The 23,753-nt window shown below is 41.6% G+C and overlaps 1 protein-coding gene across 9 annotated transcripts in view; it reads left to right on the top strand.

Annotated features, from left to right (window-relative positions):
* qkia (QKI, KH domain containing, RNA binding a) overlaps nucleotides 1–23,753 on the top strand; it is an 88,569-nt gene that overhangs the window by 35,888 nt on the left and 28,928 nt on the right. For all 9 annotated transcript variants that reach the window (XM_078422853.1, XM_078422856.1, XM_078422850.1 and 6 more), the window contains exons 3-4: nucleotides 4,471–4,587; nucleotides 13,362–13,505. In XM_078422853.1, coding sequence (XP_078278979.1) covers nucleotides 4,471–4,587; nucleotides 13,362–13,505 — 261 coding nt within the window. The remainder of the gene's footprint in view (nucleotides 1–4,470; nucleotides 4,588–13,361; nucleotides 13,506–23,753) is intronic.

Here is a 23,753-nt window from a genome sequence, read left to right as displayed (position 1 = left end):
TTTGCAATAAACTTGCCCCATTGTAATTTGTGCACATTGCATGAATTGTAATATCCATGTCATTATTTCACATGTTATTGTGGTAATGCAATCTTCCCTACTTTCGGACTTCAACCTCTTCCTTGCCAAAAGACACTGCATTAACATTTAGCTGCACTTTTTCTGGCATTTTATTTTGATCTAATTCTTTCCTTCAACAAGAAAGCTTTTCAAAAGTTCAGAGCCAAGAGTCATACAGTGGAAAAGTTAAATACCTCCCAGGAATTACTAATGTACAGCCAATCCTTTTCACAGCTGACCTTCAATATTGCATCCTACTAAACTTCAATTCATTAACTCATTTGTCCAAGACCTTTGCCTTAGATCTGCACTGATTCAGTTCTTTGTTCAAATTCACCCTGTCCTGACTCCACCAGTGCTCAAACATTTAACTCTGTACATTTCTGCAATTTGAGCTTGTATATTGTTTAATTTTGGTTGCACTATTTAGCATGCATCCTAAGCTGCTGTCTCTTTTGAAATGTGCTATTTAATTTTCCGAAACCATGGTCAAGACTTTTTAAAAGGGTCGGAAGGGCAGATGATGTCAAGGCATCTATATATATATTTTAAATTGTGGACTAAAGACTGGTTGGTATTATTTAGCAATTCAATTTTTTCCACACTAGTTTGTCTTCAACTGAAGGGTAATAGTAAAGTGGAAATTGTCATTGCCACACATTGTATCCTCCATTGCATCAGTGTGACCATTGCTCATCTGTACACAAGGAAATTACATTTGAATTGATTTGATCTTGAATTGTTTGCTTGATTTAATGCATAGCAAATATTCAAAGTCATCTTGTAGTTTACTTTCATCTGTGCATCTACTGTGAGCAGATACAGGTTCAATTTACATGGAGCATTTGTGGAAGGTGTTTTGGGTTGGCTATCTAAAGTAGGTCATCATTTATAAATAGCTACCTGTAATGTAAGCATTTGTTTACTGCACTCGCAACATGCCATGTGTGCTGTAAATCATAATTTGGTCTGAACTTGTTCCAAAGCTTTACCTTTTGTAGTGTTCTTAATGTGTTAATTTTACAGCGTCCTTTCATACGCTAACTCTGATCACTATGATGAAGAGTGCCTACTTAATTTTGTTCATCTCAAAGCCAATTCAGTGTTTTTATTGAAAAACGATGTGTAACTTCAAAATAAAAAGGTGAATGATGGAGATACTCTGCTAGTGAGACAACATCCGTGCAGAGTTGACTTTGGAGATGATGCCCATGGCAGGTGATGAAAGAATAAACCACACTGTGGGGAGGACAGTCCCTATGGGAATGCTGAAAGGAAAGATGTCACATAAAAAAAAAATCATAGATAAGACAGTATGGAAACTGGTTATTTCGGCCCAACTTGTCTGTGCCAACCTCTGACCATTTAATTTGTCCATGTTAGGCCCATTTCCCTCTAAATCTTTTAATGTACCTGTCTAAATGTTACACATCCTCCGGTTTCAAAGTTCAAAAACACTTTATTTGTCCCCGTGGGGCAATTTACGAAGGCACGTAGAGTAGTACAAAAACTGTTGGGGGGGGGGAGATTAATGTAAATTTCCCTGATGTGGGACGAATAAAGGAATATTAAGTTTAGCCGGGTGAGCAGAGGGACACGAGTGGTTGGGAGTTGAGGAGCTGAACAGCCTTGGGGACAAAGGTTGCCCTTCTCTGTGTGCTACAGCCTGGGCAGTGAAGCCGGCGTCCTGAGGGGAGCCACTCAAACGCAGAGAACAGGACGTGTGAGGGTCCTGTAAAATCCTGCCCGCTGACCTTAGCATCTGCTGGCCGCATAGGGTGGCGAGGGCTCTGACAGGGAGTCCAATAATTGTGGAACAGACTTTGGCTGTGCTCTGCATGCGGTTTTTGTTCTGAAGGCTGAAGGAGTGGAACCAGCAGGTGAATGAGAATGTGATGACGCGCTCAATGAAGGAGTAGTAAAAAGTTATGAGAATGTCCTTGCTGACCCCAAAGAAATTGATGTTCCTCAGGAGATACTGCCGTTGCTGGCATTTCCTGAGGATATCCTCTGCGTTGGAGGCAAATTTCAGCAGTTTGTCGAAGATTGTGCCCAGGTACTTGTATTCCTCAACAATCTCCACAGGCTTCCCGTGGATAGTGGTGATCACTGCCGCATTCAGTTCCCTCTGCTTGTTGGAGAAGGTCACTATCATCTCCTTTGTTTTGTTTGCATTTAGTTCAAGACAGGAGTTGTCGCACCAATCCACAAACTCATGAAGAGCTGAGCTGTGGTGCTGTGAGGGGCCCGAGAGCAGAGATAGGAGAACTGTGTCATCAGCGTACTTGACCAAATGACAGTTTGGCTGGGTGGACCTGCAGTCATCAGTGTACAGAACGAAGAGCAGCCCTGCGGGGAGGAGTCAGTTGATGTGTGAAGGAGGTTGGAGAAGGTGTTATTGACCAGCACTCTCTGTGACCTCTTGGTGAGAAAGTCCATTATCCACAGGGTTAGTCGGTCATCTAGGTGAAAACAGGTGGTGAGTTTCTCTGCAAGAATGTTTCCTTCCACGTCCTAAAGATGTGCGTGTTTGTAGGTTAATTGGCCTCTGTAAATTGCTGCTGTTGTGTAGGGAATGGATGTCGAAGTAGGGTGACGAGAGAACTAGTGATCAGTGGTTGCCATGGACTTGGTGGGTAGAATGGCCTGTTTCCATGCTGTATCTTCCAATCAATCTGTTCCTAGACTGGGGTCTGTACAACTGGATTGATATGAACATGGAAACAAAGCCAGTTTCTAAAAGCAGGCGTGTAATGTTTGGACACCAAGTAATAGATAGCTGGCCAATTGTTTGTAGAATCCCAGGTTCAGATTCAGTTGCAATATTTTTGGCCTACAATAAATCTGCTTGAAAGTTGTGATAGCATTTGTTTATGTACGCGACTATTTGTGTCCCCCCACATGTTGTTAAACCACCTGCGGCTTTAGACCAGGAGATACAATTTCTTGAGCAAATTAAGGGCCACTAGATTCACATGATAGTAATGTGTGATCATAATTAAACATCTGCTTGTGGTTGGAGGCAATGACTGGCGTTATTACTTGTTCTAAACTTGCTTATTGATAATTGTACACTTTAATTTTGCTTTTATTATTTACTGGTTTTGTTTGATTTGTTTCAAATGTATCTGGGGAAGGGGGATTGTCACCAAGGTATCCTGATCTACATTTTGTTGTGGTATCTTGGATAATGTTTGCATTGTATCTCTTAACAAAATTAAAAATATTGGTTTTGATTTATGAGAGACAGGGTCTGCTTGTGTAATGGCCTTTTATGAATGGAAACTAAAGCTGAGGGAGGAAATGCAAACTGAAAGGGGCAGGTTAGTCTGCCAGGAGACAAGAGGGCATAACAATCTGAACATTGAGAAGTGTAAGATCCCTCTTGCTCTTCAAAATGGAGAAGCAGCATTTGGGTCAGTATTGAGAAACATGAAGCCATGCATCATGAGCATACAGAAGTTTTGTATAAAAGGTTGAAGGCAAACAGTTTTATAAATTATATTCACCCACATGACTCAACAAACATCACCTTCACTATGTAAGAGAGTCAATAGTTTCCACATTGGCCTCATTAGCTGCTTTCATTAGGATGCAAGGATGACTTCCACTCTGATTTTGTGGAAAAATCAGAGTGGAAGTCATCCTTGACCCCAAAGAACAGCTTAGCAAAAGACTAATATATTGGTGTAGTTTTCCAATCTTTCACAGCTAACTTCTCCCTCCGAGATAGACACAAAAAGCTGGAGTAACTCAGCGGGACAGGCAGCATCTCTGGAGAGAAGGAATGGGTGACGTTTTGGGTTCAGACCCAAAACATCACTCTCCAGAGATGCTGGCTGTCCTGCTGAGTTGCTCCAGCTTTTTATGTCTATCTTCAGTTTAAACCAGCATCTGCAGTTCCTTCTTGCACATTTCTCCCTCATACATAGTTATCCCTGCTTAATTTATGTCCCCTTAACCTGGTAGTTAATATAGCAGTCCTGCACCTAGTATAGTGCAATTGGTTGCTCAATACTGACCATTTCTTACAATTAATGCATCACATCACTGCTTGTTTAGTTTACGCTAGTCTGTCTGCATTATTGAACATGGTGCATCTCCCCTTTAATTTCATAAATTTCTTTTCTTACCACTTGTAGGAAAATATGAAAGCTTTTTTATAAGTAAGGTTTCCAAAGATCTGTTTAGAAAATTAATTGAAATAGGTCAAGTGCATGACTAGATAAGGCAGTGATAGGTGTTTTTTGGAATGGAGTACTTAGTTGAAAATATGTTACAAACAAGGGTCTAGTTTATTTTGCCAGCAAACCTATGGAAAGTATTGCTTATTTGTGTGGAGTGTGCAGTACTGAAGTAATCAAACTTAATTGGATTCCTGTAATCTGACGTCCTTTCTTTCTTCCTCAGTTTAACTTTGTGGGCAGAATTCTTGGCCCAAGAGGACTCACTGCAAAACAACTGGAAGCGGAGACCGGTTGCAAGATCATGGTGAGAGGAAAAAGTTCAATGAGAGACAAGAAGAAGGTAAGATTAAACATGGCTGAAGGTGTTAAAGATTAAATGATTTGATTTGGGTTTTATTGGTCGAGGGGAATTGCCATTTATAGTAGGCCATTGTAATTCCACTCGGACAAGGATTAAGGTGAAGGTAGACACAAAATGCTGGAGTAACTCAGCGGGACAGGCAGCATCTCTGGAGAGAAGGAATGGGTGACGTTTTGGGTCGAGACTCTTCAGTGATGTCAGGGGAGTGGGAGGTACATAGATAAGGAAGTGTAAAATGTGAAAACAGGACAAAGGGAATGGAGATCGAGGAAAATGTAGAATAGATCATTGGGAGAAGGTAACAAAGCAAACAGATAACATGTAGTTGGAGACAGTAAGACAGGTCGGAGAACTGGGAAGGGGGAGTGGATGGAAAGGGAAAGCAAGGGTTACTTGAAGTTAGAGAAGTCAATATGGCGTGTGAGCTGCCCAAGTGAAATATGAGGTGCTGTTCCTCCAATTTGTGCAGGGGCCTCACTGACAATGGAGGAGGTCCAGGAAAGAAAGGTCAGTGTGGGAATGGGAGGGGGAGTTAAAGTGTTTAGCACTCGGGAGATCAGTTTGATTTAGGCGGACTGTGTGGAGGTGTTCAGTGAAACGATCACCAAGCCTGCGCTTGGTCTTGTTGATATACAGGAGTCCACACCTGCAACAACGGATACAGTAGGTGAGGTTGAAAGAGGTGCAAGTGAACCTCTGCCTCACCTGAAAAGACTGTTGGGATCCTTGGACGGAGTCGGGTGGGGGGGGGGGGGGGGGGGAAGAAAGGTATAGGGATAAGTGTTGCTTCTCCTGCGGGCAGCGAAAAGTACCTGGGGAGGGGGTGGTTTGGGTGGGAAGGGACGAGTTGCGGAGGGAACCGTCTCTGCGGAAAGGGGCGGAGATGGGCAGATGTAGCTTGTGAAGGGATACCGTTGGAGGTGGCGAAAATGTCAGAGGATTATGTGCTACTTGCAACGGCTGATGGGGTGGAAGGTGAGGACAAGGGGGGCTCTGTCCCTGTAAGAATGGGGGAGGGGGACCAAGAGCGGTGCTGCGGGATATCGAGGAGACCCGAGTGAGGGCCTTGCCTATAATGGGAGGGGAACCCCGTTTCCTAAAGAATGAGGACATCTCCGATGACCTGGTATGGAACATCTCATTTTGGGCGCGGATGCGACTTAGACGGGGGAATTGGGTGTAGGGTATAGTCTTTGCAGGAAGCAGGGTGGGAAGAAGTGTACTCTAGATAGCTATGGGAGTCAGTGGGTTTATAATAGGTGTCAGTTGATAGTTTGGCTCCTGTGATGGAGACGGTTGCTTGGATGATTAAGGTGAGGAATTATTTTGCATGTGTTGCAGGAAGATATAGCTTCCAGGATATCTGCATTTTGCTAATCTGTATATAAAGCTTTTAGGGGAAGAGATTGATGATCAATTAATTGGGGCAGTAAAAATCAGTAACCCTACCTTGTACTGTCATTTTAAAATGGAATCCATACTTTTAGATGCATATTTGTGTCCTGTTTTTTTGTTGGGAGTTACCCTAAAACTCGCGTGGCACCCCATACATTGTCAAGGCGAAGAATATTACATTGGTTGAGGCTAGGAGAAATGGATTAGAACTGATGAAGCAATTGATGGAAGACATTCAAGTAGAAACCAAGAACCATGGATGCTAGTTTACAAAGGAAAGACACAAAATGTTAGAGTAATTCAGCGGGTCAGGCAGCATCTCTGTAGAAAACACACAGGTGATGTTTTGGGTTGGGGTTCTCCTTCAGATTGATTACGGGTCTGCAATCCTCTGACTTGAGGGGCCCAAGTGCAGACCCCTGCAATCGGTCTGAAGAAGGGTCCCGACGCAAAACATCACCTATTCCTGTTCTCCAGAGATGCTGCTTGACTCGCTGAGTTACTCCAGCATTTTGTCTTTCCTTGGAATGCATTTAATATCTGCTTACTGTGAGGTGTTGGTGTTTTCTTAATGGATTAAGTTACGTTTGTCTAAAGTCTTGAATTTTTGTAGTCATAAAGAAGCACATCTGGTTTTTCAATCTCTTCCCCCTCATGGTTACAATGGCCCAGGTTATACATGACTGCTGGTGTGGTGTGCCCTGTAAGGACATTTTATGTTCTAGTTTTAACTGAAGTTCTTCTCTAGATGCTCTGGGTACCTCCCACACGTAAAAGGTATGTGCGTTTGTGGGTTAGTTGTCCACTATAAATTACCCTTTGGTGTGCAAGTGTATGGAAAAATCTGTGGGGAGTTCATAAAGAATGAGAGGCTCTGTGTAGAATTAGCATAAATGGGTTCTTGATGGTTGGCATAGACCCAGGTGGGGAGTTCAATTTCCAGGAGTCCAATTTCTGTGCTGTACGACTGAGTTTACAGGCAAGAGTTGTATTGTTCCCCAAAAAACAAATTGGTAAAATCAACTAATTCTTGTGTCTAAACTCGATGACATCAATGGAATGATTTTAACTGGTTTTGAGGTATTGAAGTTTTCAAATTTAAATCCTTTTTGAAGTAAAGCACGGGGGTGTACACGTCCCCGAGTGCTGCCTATTCCTTCCTGCCAGGGACCTTCTAAAAGCAGGCATTAAGTTCAATGTGATGACGTGGCACAGAGTGATTCTGACAATTTTATTTAAGAACTGTAATGGTGTGCTTTGAACTGCACTGTCATGGTTAAAATTTCAGCAATGTGATTTGTGCTTGCTCAGAGTTTTCTTTGAAGGTAGAAGTTAAATTCAGTCACCTTTTGTGGTACAAAAAGTAATCCATTTATTTAAAAGGGAGATATTGCATTTTTCTGAATCTTTTGCTTCTGTCAAATGTTTTGGCAGCACTTGGTAATAAATGACAAGATCTGCCAATTTGTCTTACAATAAAAACATCGCAGCACCATAAGATTTTAATGTTCTTACAGCCATCAGCAAGTCTAACAATGCAGCTAGTGAGAAAAGTGTTTGATTATGTGAATCAAAAAAAGGCATTGGCATTTTTTGCTGAGATATTTGGCATCCGTTTTGCCTAGTTTATGCTCATTGCTCTTGTGCGAGAAATGTGCTCTGTAAATTAATTCCACGGATTTTGAATAAGATGCAATGTAATTAAACATAGGCAAATGCCATGTGATGTACACATTCCTCATTGAATTAGAGCATAGTACACGTACAGTGCAGGAACAAATCCTTTGCCTCAATGTCTGTGAATATGATGCCAAATTAAACTAATCCTGACTACCTGCATGTGACCCATATCAGTTCATTCACTGCATAGTTATGTGCCTATCTAAAAGCTTCTTAAATTCCACATCTGCTTCCACCACCACCCCAGGCAGTGTATGTTCCATTCTGACCATTAAACTTTCCCCCTCTGTCCTCAGATCTATGCTTCTAGTATTTGACATTTCCCCCCAGTAAAAGGTTCTGACTCTTCCCCTATTTATGCCTCTCATTTTATAAACTTGTGTCCGATCTTCCCTTGCCTGCCAATTCTCCAGAGAAACCAACCCAAGTTTGTACAGCCTCTACATGTAGCTAATTACCTCTAATCCAGACAGCATCCTAGGAAATCTCTTCTGTGCCCTCCAAAGACTATATCTTTCTTGACCTAATACTAGAAATGTGGCCTAACCAACAATTTCTACAATTGCAATGTAACTTCCTGGCTCTTGTTGATAGACGCAAAATGCTAGAGTAACTCAACGGGTCACGCAGCATTTCTGGAGAGAAGGAATGGTTGACATTTCGGGTCGAGACTCCTCGGACTCATTTCTCTGTCTGAGCGGGGACGTGTGCCATACGCATCTTTACCACTATACTCCTGTTGCTACTTTCAGGGAGTTATGAACTTGGGGCCTCAAGATCCCTTGGTACGTCAATGTTGTTAAAGGTTCTGCCAGTCACTACCTACTTTTCCCTTGCATTTGACTTCCCAAAGCCCAACACCTCAGATTCTCCGGATTAAACCCTGATCCCCATTTCTCCACCCATACCTGTAGATGATCTATAGGCACAAAATGCTGGAGTAACTCAGCAGGATAGGCAGAAGGAATGGGTGACTTTTTTGGTCAAGACCCTTCTTCAGATCTATATCCTGCTGTTTCTCGTCCAGCTTTCTTCAGTGTCCACAACTCCAATTTTTATTGACTGCAAACTTACAGATCAACCCATCAATATGTTTATCCGAGTCTTTATACACATCACAAACAAGATTTCCCAGCAGTGAAGCCGCTGGGACACCACTGGTGTCTGATCTCCAACCAGAAATGTAGAATCCAAACCACCTAGTCACTGGATCCTATGCATCTAATGTTCTGGATCAGTCTGCAACGAATGGCAGAATAACACTGCACAAAATAATCAATTTAGTCCTTTGAACCCATGCAGTTCAGTTAACTTCAATCTCTGTGAATTTTTTTCTTAAATATCTAGTATTTACTTTTGTGTGGCACGTTTCGTTTCCTTTCTCTAAAATAAATCCTCTTAATCCCCGTAATGTAGTCAGTCACATTGAACTGCCCTCTGCAATTGGAAAATTTATTTAGCTTAACTTTTCATGAAATTAACAGTTTAAGAATTATTTCTGCTCTACGTGGAACAGCCACAACCTTGTCCTATATTTGTAGCTATTCCCTGAATCCATTCACATTTTTGTATCCTTTCCAAATATATGACCTTCCTGCAGCGTGTTGCAGAGAACTGGGCACAATGCTCAAGTGCATTAGGTTTATTCTTGCAGCGTTGTTTGCTTAAAGCTCCCATTTGGCAATGGGTTCACTGCAGTTAGCTATCTATTTCAAATACTTTTGGGCTTCATGTGTACCAGCTGTGACATTTTGCAATTTTGATTGAATAACCAAGCCCTGATTTATAAAGTGTTCCTTTGTAAGAGACAGAATAGGCCCTAGAGCCCCCCCAAAAAACAGCAGATAAGTTGGTTAATGTTTCTTCAGTTTTTCCTTTAATTTATAGGTGCCTGAAAATGGAGTACATTAAGGCTGTGACTGATTACTTTATTCCTCCTCATTTCATTTAATGTATTAGTTATAATGACTTTTTCTCTGCATATGTGGTCATATCTGAGGTGCTAATGGATTCCAGTCTTGGTTCCTTCATTTACATGTAACTCTGATATTGCTCAGAGGCACAAGGCTTAGTTCTATTGTGTTATAGCGGTCCACTGTTGCCTCTTCAACAGGCAAATATTTGAGGAGCCAGATTTTCCTGATTCCGCTAGCTCTGACTTCAACTCTCATTGAAGGTAGACACAAAATGCTGGAGTAACTCAGCGGGTCGGGCAGCATCTCTGCAGAGAAGGAATGGGTGACGTTTCGGGTCGGGACCCTTCTTCAGACTGATGTCAGGGGAGAAAGGTAGGATGTAGTAGGAGACAGGAAGACTAGTGGGAGAACAGGGAAGGAGGAGGGGAAAGAGAGGACAGATGAACTATCTGAACTATCTGAAGTCAATGTTCATACTGCTGGGGTGTAAACTACCCAAGCGAAATATGAGATGTCGTTCCTACAATTTGCGCTGGACCTCACTATGACATGAGATGCTGTTCCTACAACAGCATCCAATTTCTTCTCTACCATGTTGCACTCAATGTCTTCATTGTCATTCTGTCCCCATCAATATTCTATTTGCAACCTGTACTTATCATTGATTGCCTCTTCTGTGGACTCTATATATTCCAAACTTTATTGAACTAGGGCCTGAGCAGATTATTAACTTGGGGTGCTAAATTCATTTTTTAAATATAGGGTTAAATCCATGGAGATGGAACAGTTTCCGAAAACAGTTTCCAAATATTTGAAACTAATTTTGTTCACTGAAACATGACATCTATATTTGTTTATTATGTCATGGTGTAGCTTTACGCCACTTTGGTTTGGCCGCGTTTAGAGTTTTGTGTGCAGTTTTGATTGCCCCATTACAGGAAGGGTGTGGGGGTATTGGAGAGGGTGCAGAGGTGGTTTACCAGAATGATACCTGGATTAGGGGCTATTAGCTACAGGGAGAGGTTGGACTGACTTGGATTGTTTTCTCTGGAACGCTGGAAGTTGCAGAGAAACCTGCTAGAAATATATTAAATTACACGAGAAATAGCTAGGATAGACAAAACGTTTTTCCCAGGATGGAAAAATCATATACTAGAAGGCATAGGTTTACAGTAAGAGGGCAAAGTTTAAAATGTGTAGGAAAAAAGACTGCCAATGCTGGTTTAAATCGAAGGTAGACACAAAATGCTGGAGTAACTCAGCGGGTCAGGCAGCATCTCGGGAGAGAAGGAATGGGTCATGTTTCGTGTCGAGACCCATATCAGTCTGAAGAAGGGTCTCGACCCGAAACGTCACCCATTCCTTCTCTCCCGAGATGCTGCCTGACCTGCTGAGTTACTCCAGCATTTTGTGTCTACGATTCAATAAACTCTTTTTGCTGTGATTATTTTTTTCCCCTGCAGTTTAGCAGAATAACAGCTATACAATTTGTTTCAACATGTCCACACCTCAATTTATTTGGCTTCTGTCAATGAATTAGCATGAACACAAAGCTGAAGTACTGGGCTGGTCAGTGAGTACACAAGTGGTATAATTGATTTTTTTTTAGCTTATGCAAGAGTTTTAGCATTCAATTTACCATCTGGCTGCACTTGAATAATTTGGGATATGTGTGGAACACTACAAGCAGTGAGTCTACACTCCATTAAACTATAACACAACTAACTCGTAGCTTTCTGTCCTACATATCTACAGGAGTTGGCTCAAATCTGGCAGTAGGAAGGATTTTTTTTAAGGTGGTGCTGTTTTAAGTATCATACGCTCCTGCTTTCTGCTTGGTACACACAGAAGCCAAGATATAGATATATTCAATGATTAACTTCAGATGTTCATAAGTTCATAAGTGATAGGGGCAGAATAAGGCCATTCGGCCTATCAAGACCACTCCACCATTCAATCATGGCTAGTCTATCTGACAACCCCATTCACTTGCCTTCTCCCTATAATCCCTGACACCTGTACTAATCAAGAATATATCTATCTCTGCCTTAAATATACCCATTGATTTGGCCTCCACAGCCTTCTGTGGCAATGAATTCCACATATTCACCATCCTCTGACTAAAGAAATTCCTCCATCTCCTTCCTAAAGGAATGGCCCTTTATTCTGAGACTATGACCTGTGGTCGTAGACTCTCCCACTAGTGGAAACATCCTCTCCACATCCACTTTATTCAGGCAATTCACTATTTGGTCAGGCATTGATGGAAATTTTAAAATATAAATCGTAATTTTTCCAATTAGATCTTTCCTTTGCTTGCTCTCAATTCCTTACTCAATACATCGTAGTTGGCGGTGGGTGATGTAGAGAAGGTTGAAGAGCAAATGGAGAGACTAGCACGAGTAGGAGCAACAAATGTAGGGGAACCAGAATGGGCTTGTGTGTCCTCGTGCCAAATTGTTGAACTGGATGTCAATTCGATTTTCTAGCATTCTCATTTCCAATATTAACATTCCAGTTGGAATTCAGTACAACATTTGGGAGTTGATGTTATATTGATCTGTTTTATTTTTGCTCACTTGTAAATCTCCTACTCCTAAATCTCAGTTTGAGCCCTTGATAGATACAAAATGCAAGAGTAACACAGCAGGTTAGGCAAGATCTCTGGAGAAAAGGAATAGGTGTGGTTTCGGGCCGAGACCCTTCTTCAGACTGAAACGACACCTATTCCTTTTCTCCAGAGATGCTGCCTAACCCACTGAGTTACTCCAGCATTTTGTGTCTTGTCTACCTTTAGTGTAAACCAGCATTTGCAGTTTCTTCCTTCACATTTAAGCCCCTTGCATGTTTTCAGTATTTTTTATGTTTGCAGCTATACAAAAGGTATTGGTTATTGTTTTATTTAAACCAGATGGTCACTTTATTATGGTAAATGATCACCTTCTAATCAATTTACAAGAAATAATGCGCAAGCTATACTTATGTGGGCCCAGTTTCCATGGGAGGAATTGCCTTTTATGCTGCAATCTTAACTTTATAATGTTATCGAAAACTATAGCATTTGGGTAATTATGGTAAAAGATTGGTCTGTCTATTCCAGGAACATCCTAGGAGAAAACTGGTCTTTTCCTGACTTAAACATTTTTTCCATGGTGGGATGGTCTTTGGAAGTTGACTTAAGTAACTGCAGCTTAGTCGTGTTAGAGGAGAATGTGATGTATACCCGTTTCCAGTGAACGAAAATCTGAAATCTTGGTTGTTTTTTCATTCATGAACCAACTGCCGACGGAGGATTATGTGCTCTGTATTTTGACTTGAGAAGCTGTGAAATCGTACAATTTGATTTTAGCTTGCTGATCAAACAGAAGGGGTTCCATGCATTTGGGATAACTTCCTGAAATCTCTAGTGCTCTTGTTCAATTACACCACAATATTCAGGATAATAGTCAAGGAATCAATTCAAATCTGATGGCTTTTTTAATGCTTTATCTATGACGTTGGATATGGTGCTACATGAATGCTGTATATTCCCCTGATGTTTCACCAGTAATTTGTTTCAATCAGTTTTTCTGGCTGATGGATCCAGAAAAAGGTATAATGATAGCAACGTCTTCTGTATAAATAAGGCCTCAGAAGAGATTTGAGGTAGGTTTACAGTGTAATTAAGTCCTGCAGTGAAAAGGGCTTGCATGGGCACAGACTCTAGTTGGGCCTAATTATTTATTTGCATGTTTTATATAATTCTGCTTCTTGTCTTTACAGGAAGAGCAGAACCGAGGCAAACCCAACTGGGAGCATCTGAATGAAGACCTCCATGTATTAATAACTGTTGAAGATACTCAAGACCGAGCAGAACTGAAGTTACGAAGAGCTGTAGAAGAGGTCAAAAAACTTCTGGTGCCTGCAGTAAGTTTCTCAGCTATTTCTGTTGTCGGGTGATCATAAAGGCTGTAGGTTTCTTGGGTTCAAAATGTAATCCAAAATAGTTCTGGATTTTCCATACTTGCTATTGTTATTATACGCACGTCAGCAGAGGGTTTAAATTGTGAATGGTTATGAAGTTGCATCCGAGTGATGAGAGTAGATATCTTAACCTCTTTAATTTGAGACTGATCATTAGAATGTGTGAATTGTTCATTTGTCTTGCATGTCTAAAACGCTAGACAAGAACTTTCATTTACTTAGACTTTAACTAGACCTATGCATATTTCTAGTATGGATGCTTAAACCAGTTGGCGGTTTGATAAGTTAGACGTTGGACTTATTTCCTGGGATTACTCCATCTACCAGGTTTTGCATCAATTAATGTTAGTCAAAACTAAAATTAGCATCCTTGAATGAACAAAGTGCAAGAGCAAATCAGCGGGTCAGGCTGTATCTTTGGAGAACATGGATAGGTGATGTTTTGGGTCAGGACCCTACTTCATCCTGAATGTCTGACCACAATTATGTTCAGTGTATTGGTCAATGACAGACTGCGCTCATGTACAGCGAGACCTAGACTGTATCTTACCTTGGATAGAAGTTGCAAGTAATATTTCCTGCATACATATGACAACCACTTGACTATCAATTATATGACCCCTTTCCCCTTTATCATTGGCATGCCACCCAACTTTACCTTCCACCTCCACTCACCTTACCATCCTGCAGAAAATTGACCTGACCTGGAAATTGCTTTCACCAACCATGTGTCATATCTGCGTGAGCAGGTCAGAAGCTGGCTGTTCTTTATTGAATATCTCAGTCGTGTATCAGATTTAGGTCACTGTGGAGAACTGCCTAGTTGCCTGGATGAAAGCTCTGCGTGAAATAAATCTGACAACATCAAGAACAAGCCAGGGACCTTGGCACACATTCAGCATCATGAAAGTTCACTCTATCCCTGCGTTCTGACTACATTATGTACCATTTATAATTTTATAGTATTTATTTATTGGATTGAGCAATGCAGGAACCCAGCTTTTATTGTCAATTCCTAATTGCCCTTGACCAGATGATGAGGAGCCCAGTCTTGAACTCTACCTATTTTAACGAGGCTCTGAGCTGCATCAACAAGGTTTGAAAGCTGCAAAGAGTGAGAATATGTATAAATGTATTCCTCCCAGTGTTGATTGTGGATGATCAGCCATGATCACAGTGAATGACGGTGCTGGCTCGAAGGACCGAATGGCCTATTCCTGCACCTATTGTATATTGTCTATTGATCTTGTGGCAAAGTCAGTCAAAGAATCTCAATACTTGAAGAATATTGGGAATCCCAATAGTCTTTTTGCCATTTTGTGCTTAGCCCCCTCTCTCCCTGCATGTCAGTTCTCATCACTCTCAAATCGACACCATGACCCAGAGGGTAGAACTGTCCACTCTTCACTTTCTCACCCTAATTACCATCCAGGATAGAGGGTGGAGGACATAACATGTTGGAGTAACTGAGCAGGTCAGGCAGTATCTGGTGAACATGGATCGGTGATGTTTCGAGTTCGGACCCTTCAGAGGGCACACCTTTCCTCTGCAGTGCACATGGCTACTAAAATGTATGCATTTTTAATATTGACATTTTCTTTTAGCTACTTAAATGCATTTATTAGTGTATGTTAATGTTAACAATAGAGGCCTTATTTATTTAGGTGTGTGGTGGCTTTGTAGGAGACAGCTCTAGTGGTATATCTCTTGTGGCTAAGTGATTTCTCTTACATTCCTGTAAGAAAATAACTGCAGATGCTGGTACAAATCGAAGGTATTTATTCACAAAATGCTGGAGTGACTCAGCAGGTCAGGCAGCATCTCAGGAGAGAAGGAATGGGTGACGTTTCGGGTCGAGACCCTTCTTCAGACTGATGTCAGGGGGGCGGGACAAAGGAAGGATATAGGTGGAGACAGAAGACAGTGGGAGATCTGGGAAGGGGAGGGGAAGAGAGGGACAGGAACTATCTAAAGTTGGAGAAGTCAATGTTCATACCGCTGGGCTGCAAGCTGCCCAGGCGAAATATGAGGTGCTGTTCCTCCAATTTCCGGTGGGCCTCACTATGGCACTGGAGGAGGCCCATGACAGAAAGGTCAGACTGGGAGTGGGAGGGGGAGTTGAAGTGCTCGGCCACTGGGAGATCAGGTTGGTTAAGGCGGACTAAGCGACGGTGTTGAGCGAAGCACATGCGGGCCTGCATTTGGTTTTGCCGATGTAAAGAAGTTGACATCTAGAACAGCGGATGCAATAAATGAGGTTGGAGGGGGTGCAGGTGAACCTCTGTCTCACCTGGAAAGACTGTTTGGGTCCTTGGATGGAGTTGAGGGGGGAGGTAAAGGTACAGGCGGTTGCAGGGGAAAGTGTCCGGGGATGGGGTGGTTTGGGTAGGAAGGGACGAGTGGACCAGGGAGTTATGGAGGGAACGGTCTCTGCGGAACGCAGAAAGGGGGGGATGGGAAGATGTGGCCAGTGGTGGGGTCCCGTTGTAGGTGACGGAAATGTTGGCGGATGATTTGTTGGATACGCTGGCTGGTGGGGTGGAAGGTGAGAACGAGGGGGATTCTGTCCTTGTTACGAATGGGGGGAGGGGGAGCAAGAGCGGAGCTGCGGGATGTAGAAGAGACCCTAGTGAGAGCCTCATCTATAATGAAGGAGGGGAAGCCCCGTTTCCTGAAGAATGAGGACATCTCTGATGCCCTAGTGTGAAACACCTCATCCCGGGCGCAGATGTGGCGTAGACGGAGGAATTGGGAGTAGGGGATAGACTTTTTGCAGGAGACAGGGTGGGAAGAAGTGTAGTCTAGATAGCTGCGAGTCAGTGGGCTTATAGTAGATGTCAGTCACTAGTCTGTCTCCTGTGATGGAGATGGTGAGGTCCTGAAACGGGAGTGAGATGTCGGAGATAGTCCAGGTATATTTAAGGGCAGGATGGAAATTGGAAGTGAAGTGTATGAAGTCAGTGAATTCTGCATGGGTACAAGAGGTAGCACCAATGCAGTTGTCAATGTAGCGGAGGTAGAGTTCGGGGATGGGGCCAGTGTATGCCTGGAACAGGGATTGTTCGACATACCTGACAAAGAGGCAGGCATAGCTAGGGCCCATGCGAGTGCTCATAGCTACGCCTCTGGTTTGGAGGAAGTGGGAGTAGTCAAAGGAGAAGTTGTTAAGGATAAGAACCAGCTCTGCTAGGCAGAGGAGAGTGTTAGTAGATGGGGATTGGCTGGTTCTACGGTCGAAGAAACGGAGGGCTTCGAGACCATCCTTGTGGGGGATGGAAGTGTAGAGTGACTGGGCATCCATGGTAAAGATGAGGGAGTGGGGGCCTGGAAACCGGAGGTTATCGAGGAGATGGAGAGCGTGTGAGGTGTCTTGGACGTAGGTGGGGAGGGATTTGACATGGGGGGATAGGATGGAGTCGAGGTAGGTGGAAATAAGTTCGGTGGGACATGAGCAGGCAGAGACAATGGGTCTGCCGGGACAGTTCTGTTTACATTCCTGATGTGTTGATGTTGGGGAAATGTACTGAGTCCCTTCAATGTTATCCCGTCGATTTATTGAGCAAGACAGCTCCAGCCAATTTACTCAATATTCTTTGTTTCATTCATTGAGACTTTGCATACAGAAATCTCTGTTCATAATTGCATTCCATCTGCAAATCACACCTCTTGAAATATTATGGGAATTGGTAACCAAAATCTGGCTTGTGGTTGAAAAATTTCCCAATTCATTTTGTTGGGCATTGTTAATCTTGGGGATTTTCAATCTCTGAAGGCTGTAGTTACTTGTTTCTCGACTAAATTCAAGACTAAAATCAATAGACTTTTGGGTAAATGGGGATTTACGGTTATGGGGATCGATCAGAAAAGCAGTCTAAAGGCATATCTTCCAGAAAGCAGCTCGGACTTGGGGTGCTATGGCCTATTCTTTCTACATGTGGAGTTAATGTAAATGAGCAACTTAAATACCGTGAGCCAGGGAACCAGAATTTCTAAGGGACCTTAACATGCCTGATGAAAGCTGAAGCGCTACCTGATTTTTTTCTTTAAATTAGACAGGGTTGCATTATCATCTACGCGCATCAATGAATAAAATACCTTTCTGTATTCAACAGCGTGAAATTGATTGAATTTTTTCACCACAATTAAATGTACATTCATTCATGCGCTTTTTATTTTGGTTTGAATCAGAGCTCTTACAATAGTCTGCTTCTGAGCTGTGCATTAATACTTAATGGTGGTCATGTGCCAGCCCTGCAGAATGCTCACTGATACTTTTCCCTCAGCAAGCTAATACTCTCAACAATTTTAAGTGATGCCAGGTGTGAATTTAGCTGTTCTTCAGTTAGCATTGTGGAAAGACTCTCCAAGGTTGCAGACCATTGAGAATGAAGTATTATGTCAGTTGAAATCAATATTCATTTGACGCTCTTGTGCCTTGCACATAGTAAGAATGCCTTTCAATGGCTATTGCAGTGACTATCTATTTGAAATCTAATTTCTTAAATTTAACAAATGTTGCATTATACTAACATGTAAATAATCACGAGAAAATATCAATGAACTACAGATGTTGGTTTACAAAATCATCCACATATCAAAAACCCATCTGCCTGTCAACCCCCCCCCCCCCAACCACTGCTCGCCTGTATCCACCTGTTACTCGTCTTGCCCCCACATTTGACCCCTACCACAATCTGTCTGAGGAAGGGTCCCGGCCCAAAACGTTGCCTATACACATTCTCTAGAGATGCTGCCTGGCCTGCTGAGTTACTCAGCCACTTTATGTAAATAATCACGGCTATCTGTGGTTTAACCATTGAAATCAATGTTTATTATTTGAGCTTTTACATACAAAGGGAATGTTGGATTTTATTACTTTTTATTTATTAGTAAGACCAAACAGTAATCCACTTCCACCTCATGCTTGAGCAAAGTAAGCTTGAATGATTTAATTTGGGAAATTTAACATTCCATACATGGTTTGAATTTTTGTAACAATGACTTCTAGTTCATTCTGTAGTTATTGATTGAAATACAAAACTGAAACACTCTTGCAGGCTGCATTTGTAATAATAAGTGGTGATGCTGCTTTCTATAGGAAAAGACACACAGTGCTGGAGTAACTCGGCGGGTTAGGCAGCTTCTCTGGAGGGAATGGCTAGGTGACCTTTTGGGTCAGGAACCTTCTTCAGATTCGTGATCTATATTCTGCAGAGATGCTGCCTGATCTGCTGTGTTGTTCCAACACTTCCTCTTTTGAAAACCAGCATTTACAGTTCCTTGTTTCTGCTTTTGATGAGACTTTGCTTGAAATTTCCAGGCTTTTTAAGGATTTCTAATCATTATAAAACAGTTAAATTCTGGCTGGTAATTTACATTACAATTTAATCCTGAGCATTATAATGAGTTGTAGAATTTTGATTGTCTAAATGATTGGAAGAAGCTCCTAAATTGCAATTTAGCTGAAGCTCAAGAATGGCTACACAAGTTTCATCTGTTGCACGTTTAGACAGGAGATTTAGCTGTAAATTTTCTTTTTGGTTTTAATTTGAAGCACCGTGGTTGTCAAATTGCTTAAGTGTTCAGCAGAGTTGACGTTGTACTTGACAATGAGATGGATCTGCTTTGTTTGATCCATTTCTGTTTTTTCACATTTTATAAGTGATATCTCTAGGGCCACAATGGTGTTTATAAAATATGATCATTTGTCTTGCTGGACAGTTTGAATTCATTCGCTGAAAGTTTCTGACTTGAAATTTTAAGTGCAGGAAAAACCAATACTAGAAGATTGCCATTCTGTTTTACTTTGGCATTTATTTGTACACGATCGAAGAACTTGCCAATTCTTGGCTTAAATTTGGTTGCACAGTTGCAGGTAGTCAATAACGTGGCTAATGGTGGCAGTTGGTATAGTTCTTGTTTTGAGTGAATTGGTTTGAAATGTATCCTAAATGGAATTGCAAATATAGTGGATAGGATTTTCTCAAACCACCCTTGTGATTTGTATGCCATGGAAAAAATGTCATATTTCTACTTGAGATTTCTAAGAAATTTGATTTTAGGTCTGCTTACTGCCCCAGAGACTGAAGAAGAGAAAAATCAATGGGGGCACTGTAATCGACAAACCTCAGCTGATCATGCCTAAAGTGGAAGCAATGGTTGTTTTTAAGGTGGTTCGTTATTGTCTGCTTAGATTTTGCTTACTTTCAATGCTTACATACCAATTAGCACTTGTGAAGTTTGAGGACACAGGACAAAGAGCTCGACAGATAGCAGAATCATTGCCGCTCTTGAAATATAAGCTTTTCTTCGAATTTGCAATCCTTGCATGAAAGGGAGGTGTGAGCTGTAAAGGAATATTTGAATGCGAGTTGGTGCTTGCTCTCAAGAATCTGACAGTTGACTTGAGCAGCTTGAAAGAGAGCAATACTAATGAGCAAAGTGAAAAGGTGCAGTTAGCAATTCAGCAAAATAATCATTTCAAGACCTCAATGGATTTCTGATTGCTCTTTGCTGCAATCGTCATGCTTGTAATTAGCTCTTGTTGTGTTACGCTAAAATTAGATTGATATATGATCAGATTGCACGTTTTAAGACTTGCTTGAGAACTGCGCAGGCAAAAATCTATTGCGAGTGACGCTTAAGGAGACTGAATAGTGACCTTATGGAAGTGCATAGAATCATGAGGGACATGGATAAGGTTGAATGCAAATAGTCACCAGGGAAAGAAAATCAAAAAACAAGAGGGCACATGTTTAAGGTGACGGGGGAAGGATGTAAAAAGTGGTTTGTTTGATCCATTTCTGAGGGACAACTTCACACAGAATGGTGCGCAAATGGAAGGAGCGGCCAGAAAAAGTGGTTGTGGCAGGTACAATAACATTTAAAAGACATTTGGACATGTACATGGATAGGAAAGCTTTGGAGGAATATGCGCATAAAGCAGGCGAACTAAGGTGGTTTGGATTTACTCATAGACAATAGGTGCAGGAGGAGGCCATTCGGCCCTTCGAGCCAGTGATCATTCTCAATCAGTACCCCGTTCCTGCCTTCTCCCCATATCCCCTGACTCCGCTATCCTTAAGAGCTCTATCTAGCTCTCTTGAATACCTCTTGTCGAAAGCTTTGCTATTCAATCGGATAGGTACTAAGTGAGTACTTTGCATTGGTATTTACCCAGGAGGATGTAGGATATAGTGAAGGTTATACTAGGGCTATTTGAAATAAAGACAGTGATACTGAATCTTTTCAATAGCATTAATGGGGATAAATTCCCAGGGTCTGATTGATCTATCCCACGTTATTGAGAGAGGCAAGAGAGAAGATTGCTGGTGTGTTGAATTTTGTATCCCCACTAGTCACAAGCACAGTCCCAATTTATAGCAGGAAATTATAGGCTGGTGAGACTTGCATGGTAGGGTTGTTGTTACAAACAATAGGGGATCTATACTCTTTTGGAAGAGGAGCTAATTAAGAACACAGCATTGCTTTGTGCGGGATCGGTCGTGAGTTGGTTTTTTGAAGAGTTGACGGAGGTGATTGAGGATAAGTCAGTGGATGCTGTCTATAATGGAGTTTCACAAGATATTTGACAAGCTCCCTCTTGGTAGGCTGATCCAAAAAATTAGCATGTATGGGATCCATGGTGAATTTGTACTTTGCTTTCCAATCAGGCTTGTCCATGGAAGAATGGGTAGTGGGGGTGGAAAGGTGTTAGTGGAGAGCATACTGTTAATGGCAGAGACCTTAACATGTTTGATGCAGCGGGTCTTGTGGTCCAAGTCCACAATACCCTTAAAGTGTTAACACAAGTAGATTTGTTAAAAAAAGCATACGGTTTGCTTGCCTTCATTGGTCGAGGCATTGTGCAAGTCAGGAAGTCACACTGCAGCTTTATAAAACTTTGGTTAAGCCGTATTTGGAATATTATGTGCAGTTCTGGTCTCCCCTTTTACAGGATGTGGAGGTTTAGGAGAGAACTGATAAGTTTACTAGGATGCTGTCTGAATTGGGGATTATTAGCTATGAGAGGTTGGACAAATTTGATATTTCCACTGGAGTGTTAGAGGCTGAGGGGAGACCTGATAGAAGTTTACAGAATTGAGGTAGGTATAGGTTAGCCAACTATAACCTTTTCCCTGGGGTGTAAATGTCAAAGACTAAAGAGCATCTCATCTATGGTGAGGGGAGGGGTTAATGAGGTGTGTGTGTGGCAGTTTCCTTTGTGATAGCTGCCTGGCAAGCACTGCCAAGGAGTGGTGAAAACAGATGCATTAGTGGCATTAGTAGTCTATAACAGGCTTTTAGATAGGCACATTTATTTACAGGAGTTGGGGCAATAGGGATCAGGTAGAAGGGATCAATTTAATTTGGTATCATGTTCAGTATAGACATTGTGGCTGAAGGGCCTGTTTCTGTTCTGCACTGTCCTCTGTCAAGTCCAGCATTTTACCTTCCAGCTAATTTGCACATTTGGCAACAATTTCAGTTCAATGCACATTGGGACCACCTGCAATCTAGCCCTTTTTATTTTTAGTCTGATGCCCTTTAACTGCTTAATGACATTTTGCTAACTTTCTACGCACATTAGCTTCTGCAAAAATATTTTTGATTGCACTTATTTTTTGAATTAGGAGGAAATTATTACTGTGAAGCGGGCTGTCCAGAAGCTGAAAGATTGGTGCAGATTTACTTTCTTTGATATTATTTTGACTGATGGAACCTTTTCTACCTATTGAAATCTCAATGTTGGAATTGATTTCCCATGGAATTAGTCCAACTGGCAAGGAATAATGACAAAACCAAACTAAATTTAAAACTAAATGTAAAACTAAATTTTCGTTTATCGTTGCTTTTACTTACTAGTTAAACGATTGGATAAAATAATTAGTCGATTACTGCTGGTAAATAACATTGCCATAAATACCTGAGGGATAAAAATTGAAGTTTAATAGGCAACATTTGTCCACATTCTAACAATTGAAATGTCCACAGTTCAGGTACTCCATGACTTATGTAAGGGTTACGTCAGATTTTACCCAAGTCAAAATTGCCATTTCCATCCCCTGCCAGAAATAGCTCCCAGAGTATTGACTGTGTCCGTTGTGTCCGGGGCACTTTCTGCGGCGCCCGGCCTTCTGGGTGAGAACCACCGCCATTGCTGGCTTTTGTTCCGTCTCACCGTTGGGTCACTTTCAACAGCAAGTGATCTTCTGGGTAACCGCCACCGCCGCTTGTTTCCGATGAAAACTTGAGTGATCGTACAGTGCTGTGGAAATTACAAACTGCCTTGATTGCATTAGAGACTGAGTGCAGTATTGTTTACCTAAGTGCGAGTTTACGCAAGTTGGGGAGTGTATGTTTATGGTGTTCAGCAAGTTGATACTTGACATGACATGTTCATTTCACATGAAAATGTGCGCTGTAGCTCCAGATGGACAAGATGCTCTCTGCAGCTCTGTGGCCACTGGGGTGATGTGCATGAAAATGACCATTCCTTCTCTCCAGAGATGCTGCCTGTCCCACTAAGTTACTCCAGCATTTTGTGTCAATCATGGGAATGACCAAGTGTTTATTCATTGGCATTTTTTCCTTTCAAATTTTAAATTGAATCACTGGCTCAGTAGTGGTCGGACGGAAGTTGAAATAATTCTTGGTTCCGATTTCTAATTTGCTTTGAAAACTAACAAAAAATGTTTTTAAAGTGCTGAAAGTTCTCTGGTCTGGTCCCCTCTACAAAGATAAGTATATAGTTTTTCGGGTACATGACTATTCATCACCAGTCCATGTTGCATTTAAGATTTTCAGCATCTGCTTTTTATGCTTTTCAAATGCTTCGTTTCCTCAGATTGTTCTTAGACAACTTGATTTAGATAATCTTGAGCTTTAGTAGTATGAGCGTATAGTTTGTTCAGTCATGAACAAGACTATCAGAATTTCAGTAGGTAAACAATTCAAAGGTTGAATTTTAAAATCTGGCATCAAAAGAGTAGTTCTCAAAATCAAATTGGTGGGGTCTCTATACATTTTAAAAGTAAAGACTGCATGCTCTAAACTTTCTATTATGAGATATTCTGCAATCATGTAAACAGTTTGGATAAATGGAGTATTCAGATTTCTTGGATGCGAGGTAGATTTTAATAAGTTTGTTTCCCCAGGTAATTCAGTCATAAAGCACACTGGAAGTTTTAT

Source organism: Rhinoraja longicauda, chromosome 27, assembly GCF_053455715.1.
Source record: "Rhinoraja longicauda isolate Sanriku21f chromosome 27, sRhiLon1.1, whole genome shotgun sequence".
Classification (NCBI taxonomy): domain Eukaryota; kingdom Metazoa; phylum Chordata; class Chondrichthyes; order Rajiformes; family Arhynchobatidae; genus Rhinoraja; species Rhinoraja longicauda.
Note: the sequence above shows the minus strand (reverse complement) of the source record. Positions and strands in the feature narration are given on the sequence as shown.